At 37.7% G+C, this 21,464-nt stretch overlaps 1 protein-coding gene across 3 annotated transcripts in view; it reads left to right on the top strand.

Moving 5' to 3' along the window:
* The window catches only part of LOC128222034 (multidrug resistance-associated protein 1-like), a 39,824-nt gene extending 19,817 nt beyond the window's left edge, over window positions 1-20,007 (top strand). For all 3 annotated transcript variants that reach the window (XM_052930781.1, XM_052930780.1, XM_052930782.1), the window contains 16 exons: window positions 284-473; window positions 770-872; window positions 2,609-2,738; window positions 3,630-3,861; window positions 5,037-5,181; window positions 5,411-5,576; window positions 6,052-6,189; window positions 7,262-7,323; window positions 7,722-7,845; window positions 8,286-8,387; window positions 9,974-10,120; window positions 10,758-10,916; window positions 11,744-11,910; window positions 12,327-12,442; window positions 12,620-12,698; window positions 19,423-20,007. In XM_052930781.1, coding sequence (XP_052786741.1) covers window positions 284-473; window positions 770-872; window positions 2,609-2,738; window positions 3,630-3,861; window positions 5,037-5,181; window positions 5,411-5,576; window positions 6,052-6,189; window positions 7,262-7,323; window positions 7,722-7,845; window positions 8,286-8,387; window positions 9,974-10,120; window positions 10,758-10,916; window positions 11,744-11,910; window positions 12,327-12,442; window positions 12,620-12,698; window positions 19,423-19,534 — 2,172 coding nt within the window. In that variant the 3' untranslated portion in view covers window positions 19,535-20,007. The remainder of the gene's footprint in view (window positions 1-283; window positions 474-769; window positions 873-2,608; window positions 2,739-3,629; window positions 3,862-5,036; window positions 5,182-5,410; window positions 5,577-6,051; window positions 6,190-7,261; window positions 7,324-7,721; window positions 7,846-8,285; window positions 8,388-9,973; window positions 10,121-10,757; window positions 10,917-11,743; window positions 11,911-12,326; window positions 12,443-12,619; window positions 12,699-19,422) is intronic.
* The last annotated feature ends 1,457 nt before the right edge of the window (window positions 20,008-21,464 follow it).

Below are 21,464 nucleotides of genomic sequence, written 5' to 3'. Positions count from 1 at the left end.
AAATTTACTTCCAATCCCGCTCCCATCCAATCGGCCCGATGTGTGTGTCTTTGTTCGCTTAGACAAGAATACTTGTAACACATGGCGTCAATGGCTATCAATGGTGGATCGCATTATCGTCTTGAATGACGGCAGTATCTCCTCTATGCGAACTAACTTAAATAAACAGTCAAACCTGAATTAAGTGGCCACCAAAAGGTCAAAGTGGCTGCTTAAGACGGGTGAACACTTAATCCAGGTGGAAAATGTATATCTTAAGTTCTCTATTTTTTACACTTTATAGACCAGAATACTTGTAACACATGGCGTACACTGGCTGCCACTGGTGGATCGCATCGTCGTCTTGAATGACGGCATAATCTCTGAAATGGGAAGTTACGACGAGCTCGTCAGCCATGATGGACCGTTCGCGCAGTTTCTGCTACAGTATATGCTGAAAGAGGATGAAGTCGATGAAGAAGAGGATCCGGAAAGTGAGCTTATTGGAGATATATAATTAGTTCAGTTTAAGATGCACATAAACTAGGGGTAGAATTAGGGAACTTGGAGAGTGCATAGCCTGGCAATGCAGATGCCCTCGGGTCGGGTCAGAATTTTCTATTTGAAACGGAAACACGTGACAGATAATATTAATAATATAGGGTTATTTTTATTTTAGGTGGTGTTAAGATTTGTAGTTTCATCAATGACACACCTGATTGTTCTAGTAACAAATGTATTTCAATTATTTGTTTAAATAAAATACGTCTTGTTTTCATCCTTTACCCAGTCCGTCGTTTGAAGGAATCCATACGAATGAAAATCGATGAGGTCAAGTCAGATGGTGGAATGACGTCAGAAGATGACGTCATATCAGCTAGTGGTAGGCGAATGTGAGTAGATATCGGTTTTGTTAAAATTATATTTGATTTCAACATGAATATTATCAAAACATTGATCTCGATCAATAATTTAATGTATATGTAATTGATGGTTATTATTAGTGTTTTACGTCACAAGTACGTGTGGAAAGACGCAGGACCTTCTAACATCCACATTTCAAACCGTACGAAATGATTTTGTCGTGACAAATACGGTAACTTATTGAGGCGAATAAGACATTTTGGGATTTGAAATTGAAATAATAGGATTGTGCTATATTTATTGAAGTATCTTTTCCGAAGGCCAATGAACAATCACCTACTATGTAGTGCTTACACCCCGAAATCAATATACCGCTAGACGAATAAGGCATACACAGGACACCGTACAACATACAATTGATATAACCTTGGTGTTGCTTTCTTTCGCCGTCGAAACACTGCTAGACTAAGCTGAGCATATACTCAAAGCATTCACTTCAAAGTCAGACCAGCAGGATTCAACCAAGCAAACAAACAGTGATGCTGTTTTATTTATTAAAGGCGCACGAAATAGGTTAATTCATTATTATTTTCAGGCATACTAAAGCATTTAAATTTTAAAAAATGGCATCAACCTTAAGTGTGCCCCTGACTTTATGGTCCCCCTTTCACTAATATGGTGCCTCTTTATCCTATAGTGTGCCCCTTTAATCTAAATGGTGCCCTTTTAATCTAAATGGTTCCCTTTAATATATAGTGTGCCCCTTTAACTTACAGTGTGCCCCCTTTAACCTATATGGTGCCTCTTTAACCTACAGTGTGCCCCTTTAACCTATATGGTGCCTCTTTAACCTATATTGTGCCCTTTAACCTATATGGTGCCTCTTTAACCTATATGGTGCCTCTTTAACCTACAGTGTGCCTCTTTAACCTATATGGTGCCTCTTTAACCTATAGTGTGCCCTTTCACCTATATGGTGCCTCTTTAACCTATATGGTGCCTCTTTAACCTATATGGTGCCTCTTTAACCTACAGTGTGCCTCTTTAACCTATATGGTGCCTCTTTAACCTATATTGTGCCCTTTAACCTATATGGTGCCTCTTTAACCTATATGGTGCCTCTTTAACCTACAGTGTGCCGCTTTAACCTATATGGTGCCTCTTTATCCTATAGTGTGCCCCTTTAATCTAAATGGTGCCCTTTTAATCTAAATGGTTTCCTTTAATATATAGTGTGCCCCTTTAACTTACAGTGTGCCCCCTTTAACCTATATGGTGCCTCTTTAACCTACAGTGTGCCCCTTTAACCTATATGGTGCCTCTTTAACCTATATTGTGCCCTTTAACCTATATGGTGCCTCTTTAACCTATATGGTGCCTCTTTAACCTACAGTGTGCCTCTTTAACCTATATGGTGCCTCTTTAACCTACAGTGTGCCCTTTAACCTATAGTGTACCCTTTAACCTATGTTGTGCCCCTTTTACCTATATAATGCCCCTTTTTCCTATTTGTACTCCTTTCAACACAAATTATGCCCCTTTAACCTATTTGACGCCCCTTTAACATATTCGGTGCCCATTTATCCTGTTTTGTGTCCCTTTAACGTATAGTGTGTCCTTTTAACCTATTTGGTGATTTAACCTATTTGGTGCCTCCAAAACCTATATGGTACCCCTTTAACCTATATGGTACCCCTTTAACCTAAAGTGTACTCCTTTACCTATATGGCGCCCCTCTAAATAATGTACATGTCTTTTTCACCAGACGAAGAAATACCGGTAGATTAAGTAATGCCTACACCAAGGGTAGTTCGTTACAGAGGCAGACGAGCAAGACACCGCTAGTACTGGACACAACTCGACTCACAGTGGACGAGGTGTCTGAGGAGGGCAGCGTAAGTCATCAAATGTTTTTAATTATATATTGCATTAAAGTAGTGAGTTTTTTTATATTTTGGTTAATTATGCGAAGTCGTTTTTTCGTGAGTTTTTGAATTTGGTCAATTGTGCGAGGAACTTTTTTCGTGAGTTCTTGAATTTGGTTAATTGTGCAAGGAACTTTTTTCGTGAGTTTTTGAATTTGGTCAATTGTGCAAGGAACTTTTTTCATGAGTTCTTCAATTTAGTAAATTGTTCGACGCATTTTCTGCCGCAAATGCCCTGCTATTCGTTACTTTGAGGATACCATTTACTCGTTCTTTTGATTTGTGTTCATTGTACGAGGTCCCGTTTTCGCAGGATTTTTTAGTTTCGCGGGATTTGTTTATTTTGGTAAATTTTGAAAGGATAAAAATCCATGACGCCATAATGCCGTCACCCTAAAGCAACCACTAAGGTAAATTCATGGATTCGTTAAAATTGCGACGTTGAAATCCTGCTTGGGTATTTAACTCTACAATATCTGATCTATGATCTTTGTAAATGCATAGGTTAAATTGGAAAAGTATAACATTGTATAGGGCCATGTGTGTGGAATGAAACGAGTGGCCGAACACTTTAATACTTCAAAGGCATATTGGTCGGACAGGTCATGCCGAATTTCATGCACAAAAACGTTATTAATGTTGTTATGACAACGTGTTTGTGTTCTGAAGAAGTGGAATACACTCGAACCCCGTTGGTTCGAACTCCAAGAAACCGGCGAAAATACCTCAAGCCAAGCGGGAATGCTTACCTTCAGTATAAAGGAATCGATTCTTAACATCCAATTAGAGCCAAGTGTCCCCATCACTACAACGAGTCCTTCTAAAGGCATATTTGCACGTTTGTACTATTGTGTCTTACAGATCAAAGCGACAGTTTTAGTGACCTACATGAAAGCGATGGGTATTCTTACCGTGATTATTGTCTTCATTACGATGAGCATATTCCAAGGTCTCAACGTGTTCTCCAACTTCTGGCTAACCTTTTGGACGGAGGATGAACTACTAAAGAACATCAGCTTGTCGGAGACACCAGAGTTTGAGGAAAAATACATGTATTACTTGCTAATGTACCTATTGTTCGGAGTAATACAAGGTAAGCACGTGGCAAATACAGAAATATGTAGTATGCTCGCCTCGGACAAAATTGGTGTTTGTCCTAGCGAAACGGCTTTTTACGTCTGTAAGAGGACAATTTTGAAGAAAAACGAGTAACTGTATCTGACTTTTACTATGATAAGTGTATTGCATATATAAGACAGCAAATAAATACATTAATACATACTTTTATACAGATTTATAAATAGATAAATAGAAATAATTTTCCGAAATATAAACATTAGATTATTATCATAGCCTTCAAATACAATTTATCGGCTATTGGGATTACTCGAAATGTTTGTGCTAGGTCCTCTTACAACCGTAAGAAGACACTTTTTAATAGCTCTGCTGGGAGTACAGTCGTACAACGTTTGATTATCAAGGTCAATAAAACAATAAAGAAGAGGCACAGAAACATAAAAAACGAAAATTAACGAGTTTTTTTTCTATCTTCGTGCAAGCTATTCGCACAGTAAAAAGTTTTTGATTGCATGAAGTCAATCGAATAACTAAAAGCAACAATCATCTGAGCATAACATATAAATAAACACTTAAAAAATTAAAGTGAATGCTGATAAATCGAAAAAAGTACAACTATAAGATACCAGAAATAAAACAAACCAAATGATAATTCAGTGAAAACTGCAGGGAACAAGCAAGCTGTCAGAATGTAAAAACAAACCCGATAATTGAAAGGCACAAGGCAAAGGCCCGCACGATAATGAAATAGAGACAACAACATACACAAATACCAAAGCAACACACAGACCACTACATAAACGAATCAAAATAGCGTTATCGATAAATGATGAAATTGCTGACATCTATAGTTTCTCATATGTTAAACATATTTAATAATTCATTTTTTCATTTTCTCTAACTATCGATATACCAATTTACACAGTATATACGTGTTTTGCTGGAACTAATTCATTTATTTATAGTATTGTTTACAGAAAATAGAAAACAGGTTTCATTCAAGCCTATGGCTTTCTCCTCAATTCTATATATTATATGTGTATGTTGTAAATGTGTATTTGTTATAAAAAATAAATACTGTTTAAACCAAATGATGAAATTACCACCTATTTACAAGGCCATTTTGCTACTCGAGAAAATTTTATATATTTTGTATACATGTGTGACTAATGACGTACATTATATGTGTAGGTGTTGTGGTGTTCCTGTCCTTTTACATGGCTCTCACGCGGATGGTGCGTGCTTCCGGTATTCTCCACGACTCCATGTTGAAGAGTATTCTACACTCGCCAATGTCCTTCTTTGATACCACGCCAATTGGACGTATGATGAACAGGTAAAAACGTTTTAGTTTATTAACACAACAAGACTATGAATGTGTTGACTGTATCGTATTTACAAGACTAGAGCTATCTTATTGCTATTCATACGGCAAAGAATTCTCAAGATATGTGACACATTTCGTTGTGTTCTTTTTAATTCTATTTCAACCATATTTTCGATTGTGTAATAAGTGTGTATTAGTGATGGTTATATAACATATATGATTGCTACATTTTCTATAGATTCTCGAGCGACATAGATATAATGGACAACAAATTACCCGAGAGTTTCCGACTCTGGAGTATAATGCTGTTTTCTACAGTGGCTGTTATAGTCGTAGTTGCAGTCATTACCCCGATCTTTATGGCTGCTATCGTGCCAATAGGCATATTCTATGCGCTGTTTGTGGTAAGTTATATGACCTAATAGCAGTATTTAATACTACTTATCCTGATATTTATGTTGCTGCCGCGTCTATATGGACATTCTTTGGGTTGTTTGTGGCTATTCTTTAGATTCATATAGACCATTTGGCACAGGTTGTTCAGATTCCACGTATATATGTATAGTATTCATGAATAGATTATTTATCTTGTTTGTTTCCTATTGATAGCCACATTGTAAATACGATATGTATTGTATTGAGTAATTCATAAATTGTACTGTTATTAAACTGGTGTCTTATTGTGCTACGACCTCAAAAAAAGATTTTAATTCTAAATATATATATTTTGTTAGTATCATAAATAAAGATAAATATGTTATAAGTGTTCTTTAAGATCAATCATGGGTAATATGTATGGACACACACAAATGTTTTAGTTGCTTTTCTTAATGTGATTGACTTACTACAATCTTAACTATGTTTGTATTTTTTTATCAGAAATTCTATTTGCCAACTGCTCGTGCAATGCGTAGAACTGAGTCAGTGAATCGGTCACCGATCTACAACCACTTCAGTGAGACGATTACGGGGGCTAGTGTTATACGGGCCTACAGATGTGCTGACAGGTTTATTCAGGTTGGCAAATTTAAAACCTTTAACCATTTTTCATCGATACTTTTATTTATTTGAGGTGGCAACCAATTCTTTTTTCCTAAGGATATTTACGTTTTCTCATTTTCCTAGTTACGTTTAATCATAGATTTAAACGACATTGACGCTATATTGACGCCTGGGAAGGGCTGAAACTAATGTTGTTATAACTTGTAGCCAAACCCTTTTGTTCTTTTTGTTTTATTTGATTGAAAGTGTACGTGTAAATTGTATGCAAAACATTCTGTTTACAAAAGAGCAATAAAATATGATTAAACTAATTTATTTGAGCAGCCATATATATCACCAAGCAAAACAACATACTATTCATACATAAATAGCAATCTAATTTATACTGCTTTGAACTTTTTATCTCTTATCTAATCCATATCAGATTAAAATCGAACCCCGTTGGCTCGAACTCCAAGGGACCGGCCAACAAACTTCGAGCTTTGGGAAATTCGAGTCCAGCGTGAATGCTAACTGTATAATGTATAAAATATTGGTTCTTAAGATCATGTTCGATAAAACGAGGAAATCGATCCAAGCTAGTTCCAGTGTGTGTATACCATGTGATAAGTTACGTCATTTAGGCTACGTCGGAAGGCAAAACTCCGCTTAAAATGGAGACTTAAATTAAATATAACTTTTCTTTTATTACACAATTTTAAATGAAACAAAGGGTAATCTATGCCGTTAAAGAGCCCCGTCCCTGTTTTATTACCGGAGTTTGATAAGATGATTAGTTTCATCAAACATTTCGACAAACCTGTTTCCAAAATACTGTTTTGACAGTGCTCCGTCAGATGGCCGTTTTGGGAAAACGTTTGTCGAAGTGTTTTAAGAAACTAAACTCTCAATCAAACACTGGTAAAAGCCCGAAGGCGGGGCTCCGTAAGCGGCGTAGACTGCGCTCTGTTTTATTTGAAATAGTGAAGATATAGGAAAGTTATCTTTGTGTAAATGTTGCCTTCCGACGTAGCATGTATGACGCAATTTATCACGTCCTATACACACATTGAGTTCAAGCCAACTGTGTCAAATTGTTTTGTTTCAGGAATCAAGAAAACGAGTTGATGAAAACATAAAGTTCTTTTTTGCGTCAAATACAGGGTCAAGGTATATCTAATATCAATCTATTTCATACCAATTTCAAGAATTGTTTTATTTTATATTTTAGAATTGCGTAACGTTGCTTTATGACATACAATTACAATTAAACATTTGAAAAAAATGTTTATTTAAAGGTATGCATTTTAAACGAAATCGATGTAGTCACTTTATGAAGTACAGTATTTCAGATAGCATTAAGTTATAATATCAAGAGACTAGTAAGGTTTGTGAATAAAAGGAATTAACCTAATGACTAAATAAGATGTTTTATGATTTTTGGCCCAGCTGTCTTTTTTACACAAATTTGAGTAATTGATAAATATACTTAAACAATAAATCCTCAAAATACGATTTCTTTTATAATAATTTGCATATCATAAGTGTTGCTGCTATTGTTCTTCTAGATGGATTGGAATCCGGTTGGAATTAATGGGCAATCTTATTGCGCTTCTTGCTACAGTGTTTGGGTTGGTTTCAGACGAGTTGAACGGTGCTCAGGTCGGACTGTCCATCACATACGCGGTCCAAGTAAGTGGATGTTGACACAAGTTTATAAGAATAGACGCACAAAAAGCAAAATATTTCTTGCAGAAAACAAGTACACTGGATCTCGTTTTGTTGACCATTATTAAAATGCGGAAAAGAACGAAACAGGAGCGATAATCATAAAACTTCTTAAGTTATTTCCAAACTTAAGTCAATTTCTTAATTTTTTTAATAGTCGTCAAATGAAACGAAATGTATAAGTGTTTTTTTACATTAAATAATGTTTTTTGCAATAAAGTCAATAGAAATAATGTTTTTTGGAATCTCTTTATTTTTTTATTTCGAATGCCTAAGGTATACTTAAATTAGGAAAGTGACTTAAATTAGTAAATAAGTTAAGGAGTTTTATGAATACCGCCTGAGATGAATAGAACTTCTTAGACAAAACAATTTAAATTTATTTTTACCTGGTTTTCTTGCAGATAACGATAACACTGAACCTGGTTGTGTTAGCCATTAGCGAAATGGAAATGAATATTGTGTCAGCAGAAAGAGTCACAGAGTATACAACGTTGCCATCTGAGGTATAAAAAAATATTATGTTTTTTATTATAATTGTAGATCACACATTTATAGCAGATCGTACGTATGTTTCGCGGTACTCGGGTTTCTAATCAAGTCGGCTGATTTAATACAATAAACAAGCATAAAATGACATTTACATGAAAAACACGTAGTTTTCATGAGAGAAACAGCCGCACAACCAGTCTGTCTCTTTTAAAGTTTTGTATAATAATAAGTTTAATAAGTTTATTTCATAACACATTAGACAATATGTCCAAAAGTGTACAAAATATGAAAGGTACATTGTTATACAAATAAGTCATAAGTCGATAGACAGGATGTATTAACAGCGTAAAGAGGATATGTTTCCTACTCATTATACATATGAAAAGTTTTTCGTTATTCAAACGCTTTAAACACGTACATTGCCAAATTTCTATTAACAGCAGCTTTTTGAGAGGTCACTAACTCAATAAATTTTAACATATTATTCCGTCTAATTAAATATAAATTGCGAAGATTCAGCGCGAAAAGAGCCTTGTAAAGAGGAACTCTATGAAACGCAAGAAGAGATGAAAGTTGACCAGGGTCCGTATTAAAAAGCATCTTATAATATTGTAACTTAAGGTTCAGAGTAAAGACAACTGTTAATTCCGACTATAAGAATGAAATGAAATAAAATAAGAGACTGTTGACACACCTATAGAAACACACGAAAAAAGACAAATACGGCATATGAAAGTTTTGTAGATGTCTATTTATCATTCATTATTTTTATTTAGATTTAGTAAATAACCGTTCTTTCACATATGTTTTCTAAATTGTACTCAAATGCGTTACCACAACAGCTTTTGGAACATTAATAATGTTTGTAAATAAATCCTTTCGAAGTTATATGAAAACAAAGAACTTACCGCTTTTCGTTCAATACATTTACAATCTGACCTTCACTCTTATGAGATATATGCTTCTAAAATGATAAAAACTGTGTTATGTCTTCTGTTACCTAATAACCCATCTTAAAACAAGCACATTTACATAAATGCAATAGTTACCACAATAACTAGCACATTAACCCATACAGATACAATGCTGATTCACTGCTCAGACACTGAACGAGCACACACCAAGTAAAAACACCACAGACAGAAAAAAAAACGTATTTCAAAGCTCACGACTGAAATCTGAGAAACATGGACGAGAGGGAAACCCACATCGTAAAAACAACATATACAATGATAAGCTCTGCAAGACAATTCACGAGAGACACCCACAACAAACAACAAAGGCAGAAACACCGTTTTTAAAGGCACAAGGCAAAGCCCTGACAAAAATGAAGGAGATGCATACACTGCACAAGTAACACAGACATACAGCCATATACAGACAGATGGACAGACAGACGGACGAACAGACAGACAAACAATCAGACAGAAAGACAGACAGACAGATGGACGGACGGACATTGAAGTAGAGAAACAGAACGCACAGACACAAACACCCTGTTCAAAGCAAGATGCTTAGTCAAATATTAAGAACGACACACAACGTACACAAACACATAGACAGACATCGCCTACAAGTTGTGTACCCATCTTTTTTTCAGGCGGGCTGGGTGTTACAAAAATCAAAACCACCTCAAGACTGGCCCATGACGGGTTCCATAGAATTCAAGAATTATATTACCCGGTACAGAGAGGGGCTTGATTTGGTGCTCAAAGGGATCAATTGTACCATCAACGACGGTGAAAAGGTATATATATCTATTACTATACATATGATGTTATTTCAAATTTCAAATAGAACACAAATGATCGAATTAAGGATAAATCAAATTCTCGTTTTTTAACCATACTGTTTCGTAACATTTTCTATAAATGGCAACGAGTGCAATAGTCTTTTTATCGTCCCGAAAATAAAACATTTTTTTTTGACAGCACGTTTTATGCATTTGAAGTAACGTTGAAAAGATATCAATGTTAACTTACATTCACTACTATATTATGATATATATGGTTTTATTACACTCGAAACGAGCATTGTCATATGATCGAATATTTATATTTGCATTGTCACTTATTTTAAAGACGTCCGCACACCAAATTTACCAATTTATCTATAATGACTTTATCGTGTGCCCTTCGTAACCTTCGTAATTGAGCTACATTTATAAGAAAAAGTAATTGTTAATGAATTTGTCACATTGCAGCCATTTCTCTTGCTATAACAATTCGTTAATGGAATGTACCATAAAAGATGGACTATGGTGAAGGTAAAAGTGAGAAAAAAGTTACAAGTAAATAACATAAAGGGACAATTTCACAATGCATTCGGTATTTTGATAGTTTAAACATCCGCTAAAACTCTCGTTTATTTTTCCATCTATTCAGGTTGGTATTGTTGGCCGAACTGGGGCAGGCAAGTCGTCCTTGACCTTGTGCCTCTTCCGGTTGATAGAAAGCGCGGGAGGCGCAATCTACATTGACGGTGTGAATATAGCGGAACTAGGGCTACACGATGTTAGGTCCAAAATTACGATTCTACCACAGGTAAGAAAAGAGCAGCAAAGAAAGGGTGGGGTAATACACATTCTTCATCCTGTTGTGCCTCCTTTGCCATGTATATAAGGCAATTGACTCTACAGGCTTATGCTTAAAGCCGTTACATAATCAGACGTTAGAGGGGTTGTAACTTGACTTGCGCCCCTCACTCAGAACCGAAATTTAAACGCTTGAAATTTAGGAAGGGTGTTTTGGGGGTACTTCTTCAAGACAATATGTACACAATAAAGTCCGAAATGGTACATTCTTTTACATGTTCTCTTGTATGAAAACAAAACGTATATTTGGACAATTTTAGGCGCTGGCGTCCCCCCCCCCCCCCTCTCCACCCCCGATTCACTTATGTACACTTTGGCAAAGTTCCTGTTTAAATGACCAGCAATTACAGTTAAACATATACTGAACACAGCGCTTCAATGCAACAAACAACTCAATTGTCAAATTATCGTTGCCAATCTGGTCTATGATCATGGTGTTTTGAACAAGTTACAACAGTCAGTACTTTCATGTCAGTCTCTGAGTTTGTTTAAATGTTCCACACAAAATAGCAATAGTATACCATTTATGTAATATTCGTTTGTAATCGTATTATCCTAGAATATTCTTAAACATGGTGTTTTGGGTGAAGATGCCACTGTCAATGTTTCTGATAATTCTTAAAAGTTCCACAAAAAGCTAAGGTATACCATTTATGAAGTATTCATATGTAGTGAACGTAATGTTTTTAAGAGTTATCTCTCTCTCTCTCTTCTTGACTCAAATTTTCTAATTCCTATTTTGTCGAAATAGTACTATCGTTTGTATTTGCCTTTCAGGATCCAGTAATATTCTCCGGATCACTGAGAAGCAATCTGGATCCTTTCTGTAAATACAACGACAGCAATATCTGGTACGCTCTGGAATGCGCACATTTAAAGGAGTTTGTGACGGCGTTGGAAGATGGGCTGGATTATGAATGTGGCGAGGGAGGACAAAACTTAAGGTACGTTGAACAGGCCAAGAATGTAAATCAGCAAAGACAAAGAAATGAACTATTTATTTTCGTAATGGTTACGCTTTTATTACCGAGTGTTTTGATTTTAGTATATTTTTATTATCATCTTTTGTTGTCTATTTCGGAAAGAGCTGGAGAATGGTCAGCGGAAGATAATATGTAGTTACAAGAAGGCGTGGTGGCCACCATAATGGCTCTAGTAGACTCCCAAAATTTCAAATAGTCTTAATTTATCCAAATAGCTCAAATATGTTTGAAACTCAGATGTATGTGGTATGTGCTGAGGTAGATACAATATGGTTTGTCGAGACTTTCGTCGAATATACTTACTCCCCAAAAAGTCGCAAAACAGAACTTGACTCTGCAATAAAAAAGCTATTTGTAGCAGTATAGACATATTTCAGCGTTGGACAACGCCAACTCGTTTGCCTGGCCAGAACGTTGCTTCACAAGACACGCGTTCTTATTCTAGATGAGGCTACAGCCGCCGTTGATATGGAAACAGATGACCTTATCCAAGGTAGCTAAAGACAAAACGAAACAAAGCAGGACATCACGCAACATTATCAATTAGAATTAACCATTCCATGTCCATTTCATTTGTTTTTGACTCGTCATGAAAATTAAATTGTATTTCTGACCGTTATGCTATACAATACTTCATCATACCACTGTGACATTTTCTTATATTTGTCAGATACAATTCGCAGTCAGTTCAAAGAATGCACGATACTGACAGTTGCTCACAGGCTGAATACAATCATGGATTACGACAGGTATGTTCAAGATTTATAATTATTTGTCCAACTATTCGCACTGGTTTCTTTTATGGTTTGTACCAGCATTTTTTAACTGCGTAATCACCATTACAGGCATATCTTTGTTGGGCCAAAGGCAAATTAGTTGTATACACGCATAGCGTGCGTATGTGTCCACCTGTTACCAGATATATATATGATCCTAGCAACCACCAACTTTGTAATTGCCATTCAAAATATAAACATAGTTGTATGTGGATTAACTTTTTCACATGTTACTTATAGCATATGTCCGGGGTTATCGTATTAGATGAAGATCTTTGAAGCAGTTCGGTCTAATGCTCTCGTTGTCTCTATCGGTAATTCCAAATTTGTCGTGTCAGATGCAGGTCTTTCAGACAGTTTGATGCTCTAGTTGTCTCTATCGGTAATTCCAAATTTGTCGTGTCAGATGCAGGTCTTTCAGGCAGTTTGATGCTCTAGTTGTTTCTATCGATATTTCCAGTTGTCGTGTCAGATGCAGGTTTTTCACGCAGTTTGATGCTCTAGTTGTCTCTATCGATATTTCCAGTTGTCGTGTGAGATGCAGGTCTTTCAGGCAGTTTGATGTTCTAGTTGTCTCTATCGATATTTCCAGTTGTCGTGTGAGATGCAGGTCTTTCAAGCAGTTTGATGCTCTAGTTGTCTCTATCGATATTTCCAGACGTGTCGTGTGAGATGCAGGTCTTTCAGTCAGTTTGATGCTCTAGTTGTCTCTATCGATATTTCCAGACGTGTCGTGTGAGATGCAGGTCTTTCAGGCAGTTTGATGCTCTAGTTATCTCTATCGATATTTCCAGTTGTCGTGTGAGATGCAGGTCTTTCAGGCAGTTTGATGCTCTAGTTGTCTCTATCGATATTTCCAGTTGTCGTGTGAGATGCAGGTCTTTCAAGCAGTTTGATGCTCTAGTTGTCTCTATCGATATTTCCAGTTGTCGTGTGAGATGCAGGTCTTTCAGGCAGTTTGATGCTCTAGTTGTCCCTATCGATATTTCCAGACGTGTCGTGTGAGATGCAGGTCTTTCACGCAGTTTGATGCTCTAGTTGTGTCTATCGGTATTTCCAGACGTGTCGTGTGAGATGCAGGTCTTTCAGGCAGTTTGATGCTCTAGTTGTCTCTATCGATATTTCCAGACGTGTCGTGTGAGATGCAGGTCTTTCAGGCAGTTTGATGTTCTAGTTGTCTCTATCGATATTTCCAGTTGTCGTGTGAGATGCAGGTCTTTCAGTCAGTTTGATGCTCTAGTTGTCTCTATCGATATTTCCAGTTGTCGTGTGAGATGCAGGTCTTTCAAGCAGTTTGATGCTCTAGTTGTCTCTATCGATATTTCCAGTTGTCGTGTGAGATGCAGGTCTTTCAGGCAGTTTGATGCTCTAGTTGTGTTTATCGGTATTTCCAGTTGTCGTGTGAGATGCAGGTCTTTCAAGCAGTTTGATGCTCTAGTTTTCTCTATCGATATTTCCAGTTGTCGTGTGAGATGCAGGTCTTTTAGGCAGTTTGATGCTCTAGTTATCTCTATCGATATTTCCAGTTGTCGTGTGAGATGCAGGTCTTTCAGTCAGTTTGATGCTCTAGTTGTCTCTATCGATATTTCCAGTTGTCGTGTGAGATGCAGGTCTTTCAAGCAGTTTGATGCTCTAGTTGTCTCTATCGATATTTCCAGACGTGTCGTGTGAGATGCAGGTCTTTCAAGCAGTTTGATGCTCTAGTTGTCTCTATCGATATTTCCAGTTGTCGTGTGAGATGCAGGTCTTTCAGGCAGTTTGATGCTCTAGTTGTGTCTATCGGTATTTCCAGTTGTCGTGTGAGATGCAGGTCTTTCAAGCAGTTTGATGCTCTAGTTGTCTCTATCGATATTTCCAGTTGTCGTGTGAGATGCAGGTCTTTCAGGCAGTTTGATGTTCTAGTTGTCTCTATCGATATTTCCAGTTGTCGTGTGAGATGCATGTCTTTCAGGCAGTTTGATGCTCTAGTTGTCTCTATCGATATTTCCAGACGTGTCGTGTGAGATGCAGGTCTTTCAGTCAGTTTGATGCTCTAGTTGTCTCTATCGATATTTCCAGTTGTCGTGTGAGATGCAGGTCTTTCAGGCAGTTTGATGTTCTAGTTGTCTCTATCGATATTTCCAGTTGTCGTGTGAGATGCATGTCTTTCAGGCAGTTTGATGCTCTAGTTGTCTCTATCGATATTTCCAGTTGTCGTGTGAGATGCAGGTCTTTCAGGCAGTTTGATGTTCTAGTTGTCTCTATCGATATTTCCAGTTGTCGTGTGAGATGCAGGTCTTTCAAGCAGTTTGATGCTCTAGTTGTCTCTATCGATATTTCCAGACGTGTCGTGTGAGATGCAGGTCTTTCAGGCAGTTTGATGCTCTAGTTGTCTCTATCGGTATTTCCAGTTGTCGTGTGAGATGCATGTCTTTCAGGAAGTTTGATGATCTAGTTGTCTCTATCGATATTTCCAGTTGTCGTGTGAGATGCAGGTCTTTCAGGCAGTTTGATGCTCTAGTTGTCTCTATCGATATTTCCAGTTGTCGTGTGAGATGCAGGTCTTTCAAGCAGTTTGATGCTCTAGTTGTCTCTATCGATATTTCCAGTTGTCGTGTGAGATGCAGGTCTTTCAGGCAGTTTGATGCTCTAGTTGTGTCTATCGATATTTCCAGTTGTCGTGTGAGATGCAGGTCTTTCAGGCAGTTTGATGCTCTAGTTGTGTCTATCGATATTTCCAGTTGTCGTGTGAGATGCAGGTCTTTCAGGCAGTTTGATGCTCTCGTTGTCTCTATCGATATTTCCAGACGTGTCGTGTGAGATGCAGGTCTTTCAGGCAGTTTGATGCTCTAGTTGTGTCTATCGATATTTCCAGTTGTCGTGTAAGATGCAGGTCTTTCAGGCAGTTTGATGCTCTAGTTGTCTCTATCGATATTTCCAGTTTTCGTGTAAGATGCAGGTCTTTCAGGCAGTTTGATGCTCTAGTTGTGTCTATCGATATTTCCAGTTGTCGTGTAAGATGCAGGTCTTTCAGGCAGTTTGATGCTCTAGTTGTGTCTATCGATATTTCCAGTTGTCGTGTAAGATGCAGGTCTTTCAAGCAGTTTGATGCTCTAGTTGTCTCTATCGATATTTCCAGTTGTCGTGTAAGATGCAGGTCTTTCAGGCAGTTTGATGCTCTAGTTGTGTCTATCGGTATTTCCAGTTGTCGTGTGAGATGCAGGTCTTTCAGGAAGTTTGATGATCTAGTTGTGTCTATCGATATTTCCAGACGTGTCGTGTGAGATGCAGGTCTTTCAGGCAGTTTGATGCTCTAGTTGTGTCTATCGATATTTCCAGACGTGTCGTGTGAGATGCAGGTCTTTCAGGCAGTTTGATGATCTAGTTGTCTCTATCGACATTTCCAGACGTGTCGTGTGAGATGCAGGTCTTTCAAGCAGTTTGATGATCTAGTTGTCTCTATCGATATTTCCAGTTGTCGTGTGAGATGCAGGTCTTTCAGGCAGTTTGATGCTCTAGTTGTCTCTATCGATATTTCCAGTTGTCGTGTGATATGCAGGTCTTTCAGGCAGTTTGATGCTCTAGTTGTGTCTATCGGTATTTCCAGTTGTCGTGTGAGATGCAGGTCTTTCAGGCAGTTTGATGCTCTAGTTGTGTCTATCGGTATTTCCAGACGTGTCGTGTGAGATGCAGGTCTTTCAAGCAGTTTGATGCTCTAGTTGTCTCTATCGATATTTCCAGTTGTCGTGTGAGATGCAGGTCTTTCAGGCAGTTTGATGCTCTAGTTGTCTCTATCGATATTTCCAGTTGTCGTGTGAGATGCAGGTCTTTTAGGCAGTTTGATGCTCTAGTTGTCTCTATCGATATTTCCAGTTGTCGTGTGAGATGCAGGTCTTTCAGGCAGTTTGATGCTCTAGTTGTCTCAATCGATATTTCCAGTTGTCGTGTAAGATGCAGGTCTTTCAGGCAGTTTGATGCTCTAGTTATCTCTATCGATATTTCCAGTTGTCGTGTGAGATGCAGGTCTTTCAGGCAGTTTGATGCTCTAGTTGTGTCTATCGATATTTCCAGTTGTCGTGTGAGATGCAGGTCTTTCAGGCAGTTTGATGCTCTAGTTGTCTGTATCGATATTTCCAGACGTGTCGTTTTAGATGCAGGTCTTTCAGGAAGTTTGATGCTCTAGTTATCTCTATCGATATTTCCAGTTGTCGTGTGAGATGCAGGTCTTTCAGGCAGTTTGATGCTCTAGTTGTGTCTATCGATATTTCCAGTTGTCGTGTGAGATGCAGGTCTTTCAGGCAGTTTGATGTTCTAGTTGTCTCTATCGATATTTCCAGTTGTCGTGTGAGATGCAGGTCTTTTAGGCAGTTTGATGCTCTAGTTGTGTCTATCGATATTTCCAGTTGTCGTGTGAGATGCAGGTCTTTCAGGAAGTTTGATGCTCTAGTTATCTCTATCGATATTTCCAGTTGTCGTGTGAGATGCAGGTCTTTCAGGCAGTTTGATGTTCTAGTTGTCTCTATCGATATTTCCAGTTGTCGTGTGAGATGCAGGTCTTTCAGGCAGTTTGATGCTCTAGTTGTGTCTATCGATATTTCCAGTTGTCGTGTGAGATGCAGGTCTTTCAGGCAGTTTGATGCTCTAGTTGTCTCTATCGATATTTCCAGTTGTCGTGTGAGATGCAGGTCTTTTAGGCAGTTTGATGCTCTAGTTATCTCTATCGATATTTCCAGTTGTCGTGTGAGATGCAGGTCTTTCAGGCAGTTTAATGCTCTAGTTGTGTCTATCGATATTTTCAGTTGTCGTGTGAGCTGCAGGTCTTTCAGGCAGTTTGATGCTCTAGTTGTCTCTATCGATATTTCCAGTTGTCGTGTGAGATGCAGGTCTTTTAGGCAGTTTGATGCTCTAGTTATCTCTATCGATATTTCCAGTTGTCGTGTGATATGCAGGTCTTTTAGGCAGTTTGATGCTCTAGTTGTCTCTATCGGTATTTCCAGTTGTCGTGTGAGATGCAGGTCTTTCAGGCAGTTTGATGCTCTAGTTGTCTCTATCGATATTTCCAGTTGTCGTGTGAGATGCAGGTCTTTCAGGCAGTTTGATGCTCTAGTTATCTCTATCGATATTTCCAGTTGTCGTGTGAGATGCAGGTCTTTCAGGCAGTTTGATGCTCTAGTTGTCTCTATCGATATTTCCAGTTGTCGTGTGAGATGCAGGTCTTTTAGGCAGTTTGATGCTCTAGTTATCTCTATCGATATTTCCAGTTGTCGTGTGAGATGCAGGTCTTTCAGGCAGTTTGATGCTCTCGTTGTCTCTATCGATATTTCCAGTTGTCGTGTGAGATGCAGGTCTTTCAGGCAGTTTGATGCTCTAGTTGTCTCTATCGATATTTCCAGTTGTCGTGTGAGATGCAGGTCTTTCAGGCAGTTTGATGTTCTAGTTGTCTCTATCGATATTTCCAGTTGTCGTGTGAGATGCAGGTCTTTCAGGCAGTTTGATGCTCTAGTTGTCTCTATCGATATTTCCAGACGTGTCGTGTGAGATGCAGGTCTTTCAGGCAGTTTGATGCTCTAGTTGTCTCTATCGGTATTTCCAGTTGTCGTGTGAGATGCAGGTCTTTCAGGCAGTTTGATGCTCTAGTTGTCTCTATCGGTATTTCCAGTTGTCGTGTGAGATGCAGGTCTTTCAGGCAGTTTGATGCTCTAGTTGTGTCTATCGATATTTCCAGACGTGTCGTGTGAGATGCAGGTCTTTCAGTCAGTTTGATGTTCTAGTTTTCTCTATCGATATTTTCAGACTTGTGTAAGATGCAGGTCTTTCAAGCAGTTGGATGCTCTAGTTGTCTCTATCGGTATTTCCAGACGTGTCGTGTGAGATGCAGGTCTTTCAGGCAGTTTGATGCTCTAGTTGTCTCTATCGATATTTCCAGTTGTCGTGTGAGATGCAGGTCTTTCAGGCAGTTTGATGTTCTAGTTGTCTCTATCGATATTTCCAGACGTGTCGTGTGAGATGCAGGTCTTTCAAGCAGTTTGATGTTCTAGTTTTCTCTATCGATATTTCCAGTTGTCGTGTGAGACGCAGGTCTTTCAGGAAGTTTGATGCTCTAGTTGTCTCTATCGATATTTCCAGTTGTCGTGTGAGATGCAGGTCTTTCAGGCAGTTTGATGATCTAGTTGTCTCTATCGATATTTCCAGACGTGTCGTTTTAGATGCAGGTCTTTCAGGAAGTTTGATGATCTAGTTGTCTCTATCGATATTTCCAGACGTGTCGTGTGAGATGCAGGTCTTTCAGTCAGTTTGATGTTCTAGTTTTCTCTATCGATATTTTCAGACTTGTGTAAGATGCAGGTCTTTCAAGCAGTTGGATGCTCTAGTTGTCTCTATCGACATTTCCAGACGTGTCGTTTTAGATGCAGGTCTTTCAGGAAGTTTGATGCTCTAGTTGTCTCTATCGACATTTCCAGACGTGTCGTTTTAGATGCAGGTCTTTCAGGAAGTTTGATGCTCTAGTTGTCTCTATCGACATTTCCAGACGTGTCGTTTTAGATGCAGGTCTTTCAGGAAGTTTGATGCTCTAGTTGTCTCTATCGACATTTCCAGACGTGTCGTTTTAGATGCAGGTCTTTCAGGAAGTTTGATGATCTAGTTGTCCCTGTTGTAAGAGTTATGGTGCTAGACCATATACAGGAGTTTGATGCTATTTTTGTCTCTATCATTTCAGGGTTATGGTGCTCGATGCAGGCCTTATCAAGGAGTTCGATTTCCCACAGACTCTACTAAATGATACTAACGGAGTGTTCTATGGAATGGCAAAAGATGCTAAGCTTGTGTAAAGAACAACATAGATAAATTCAATGTGAAACCGGGCCGTTGCATACAAATTGGTCCAAGTGTCACTCTTAAAGGCCCGAACACTGGATCATTTTTTTTAAATAGAATGGTAATGCTATTTTAAGTGTTTATCTAAGAATGTGATCAAATTTGACAGTATTATTTTATATTTTTCAATTATTTCCAACAGTTAACGCCGTTAATTAAGGTTTGTTAAACTTAAGTCGAATTAGAGGTATAAACTTAGTTCCTTAATTCAACATTTCAACCTCAATACTTGCTGCTAGTTCATTATTACGAGTTTCTGCGTCATCATGCTAAAATTTGAATTTTAATGCTCAAACGAGGTCTCCTGCGAGGAGCAGATTTAGAATTCAGTTCAGTTTTCTTGATTTAGTTAAATTGTTTTAACTTTCTTTTTATCATGTTTGTTATTACGCTTATTATGAAATTATTTTAACCAGGAAATAAACAGTGAAACCATAATGTTAAGCCTGTTATTAAATCCTATTTTAGTGTGATGTTATTAATCAGGTTATTTCATATTGGCCGAGTTTTGTGCGTAGTATTGTTCTTTAGCTCAAAGAACGAGGGACAGATCTGCAGACCGCAAAAAAATCTGCATATATGAAATCAACTTAAAATTTAGTACTTATAATTTATTTGTGTTTCCTGTTCCTTTATTAGTTAGTTATAAGTAAGTCACAAAGAACAAATTCGGATATACGTGTTATGGAAATTGCAAGTTAATTGGAACATGAAAAGACAACAGTTTTTTTAATTCATTTATTTTAAACTATTGATTTCAAACACACACCGTATGAAATGGTGAAATATTGCCAAAAACCAAAGCTGAAAACACTCTTAGAGAAATTGTTATGACTCGTGTATAAGCAAAACATGTGTGTCGTCAATCTGAAAATGCATTCATGTAAATCATGATGTGTTTTGAATTACGGAAAATTGCCATATCCCACACGTAGGGTTCACGAATGGCTTGATAATGACACAGTGACTTGAAGGGAATGTGCTGAATTTTGACCTCTAAAAAATTTAGTGACATTTTACCTAAAATAGCCGAATACGGGGAAGAAGTAATAGTGTAATGTAACCAAACCTGTATGTGTTTTTTTTTAATTTACCCATTATCTCGCGAGTAAAGGCTGTTTTGTTCGTTTATTAATGAAAGGTAATTGATGAAATATTAGTAAGGTTGATTGTATTATTAAATACAATATTAAAAAAAAATAGACTGGTTTATTATCATTAACAGAACGCTAGTCTGTGTTGAGATTTTTTTGCGATATTTTCAGAAACTTTATCCAATTTCTCCAACTAGATGCAAGTTCAGGTGAGAATATTGGTTGCAATTGAAAGATTGAAGTTTTATCTGCATGTTGGCTGCATGTTTTTCTTGCAACTTTTCGTTTGGGTGCTTTTGTAGGCATGTTGTTCTTAGCTGTCACATTTCGATGAAATTGGAGTTGTTTCACTTTACTCTATTTAGACAAATCGAGATTTTCTGACTTTGTAGAAGTGCCGTAATTCATAGTTATTTATGCTAGATAGTTGGTATGAGTGACCCCTTTGATGAATCTGAAGAAAAAAATATATATTTTAGGTTATTTTAGGTAAAATGTCATTAAATTTTTTAGAGGTCAAAATTCAGCACATTCGCTTCAAGTCACTGTGGATAATGACACCTGGCTTGTCTCCATATTAAGCCCAGAATACTATTATACAAGGTATATGTCTTTTTAAACTTGCGTCAATAATACAAAACGCAATGTTTGGACAACGCCAACTCGTTTGCCTGGCCAGAACGTTGCTTCACAAGACACGCGTTCTTATTCTAGATGAGGCTACAGCCGCCGTTGATATGGAAACAGATGACCTTATCCAAGGTAGCTAAAATAAAACGAAACAAAGCAG

This window comes from Mya arenaria, chromosome 16 (assembly GCF_026914265.1).
Source record: "Mya arenaria isolate MELC-2E11 chromosome 16, ASM2691426v1".
Lineage (NCBI taxonomy): Eukaryota > Metazoa > Mollusca > Bivalvia > Myida > Myidae > Mya > Mya arenaria.
Note: the sequence above shows the minus strand (reverse complement) of the source record. Positions and strands in the feature narration are given on the sequence as shown.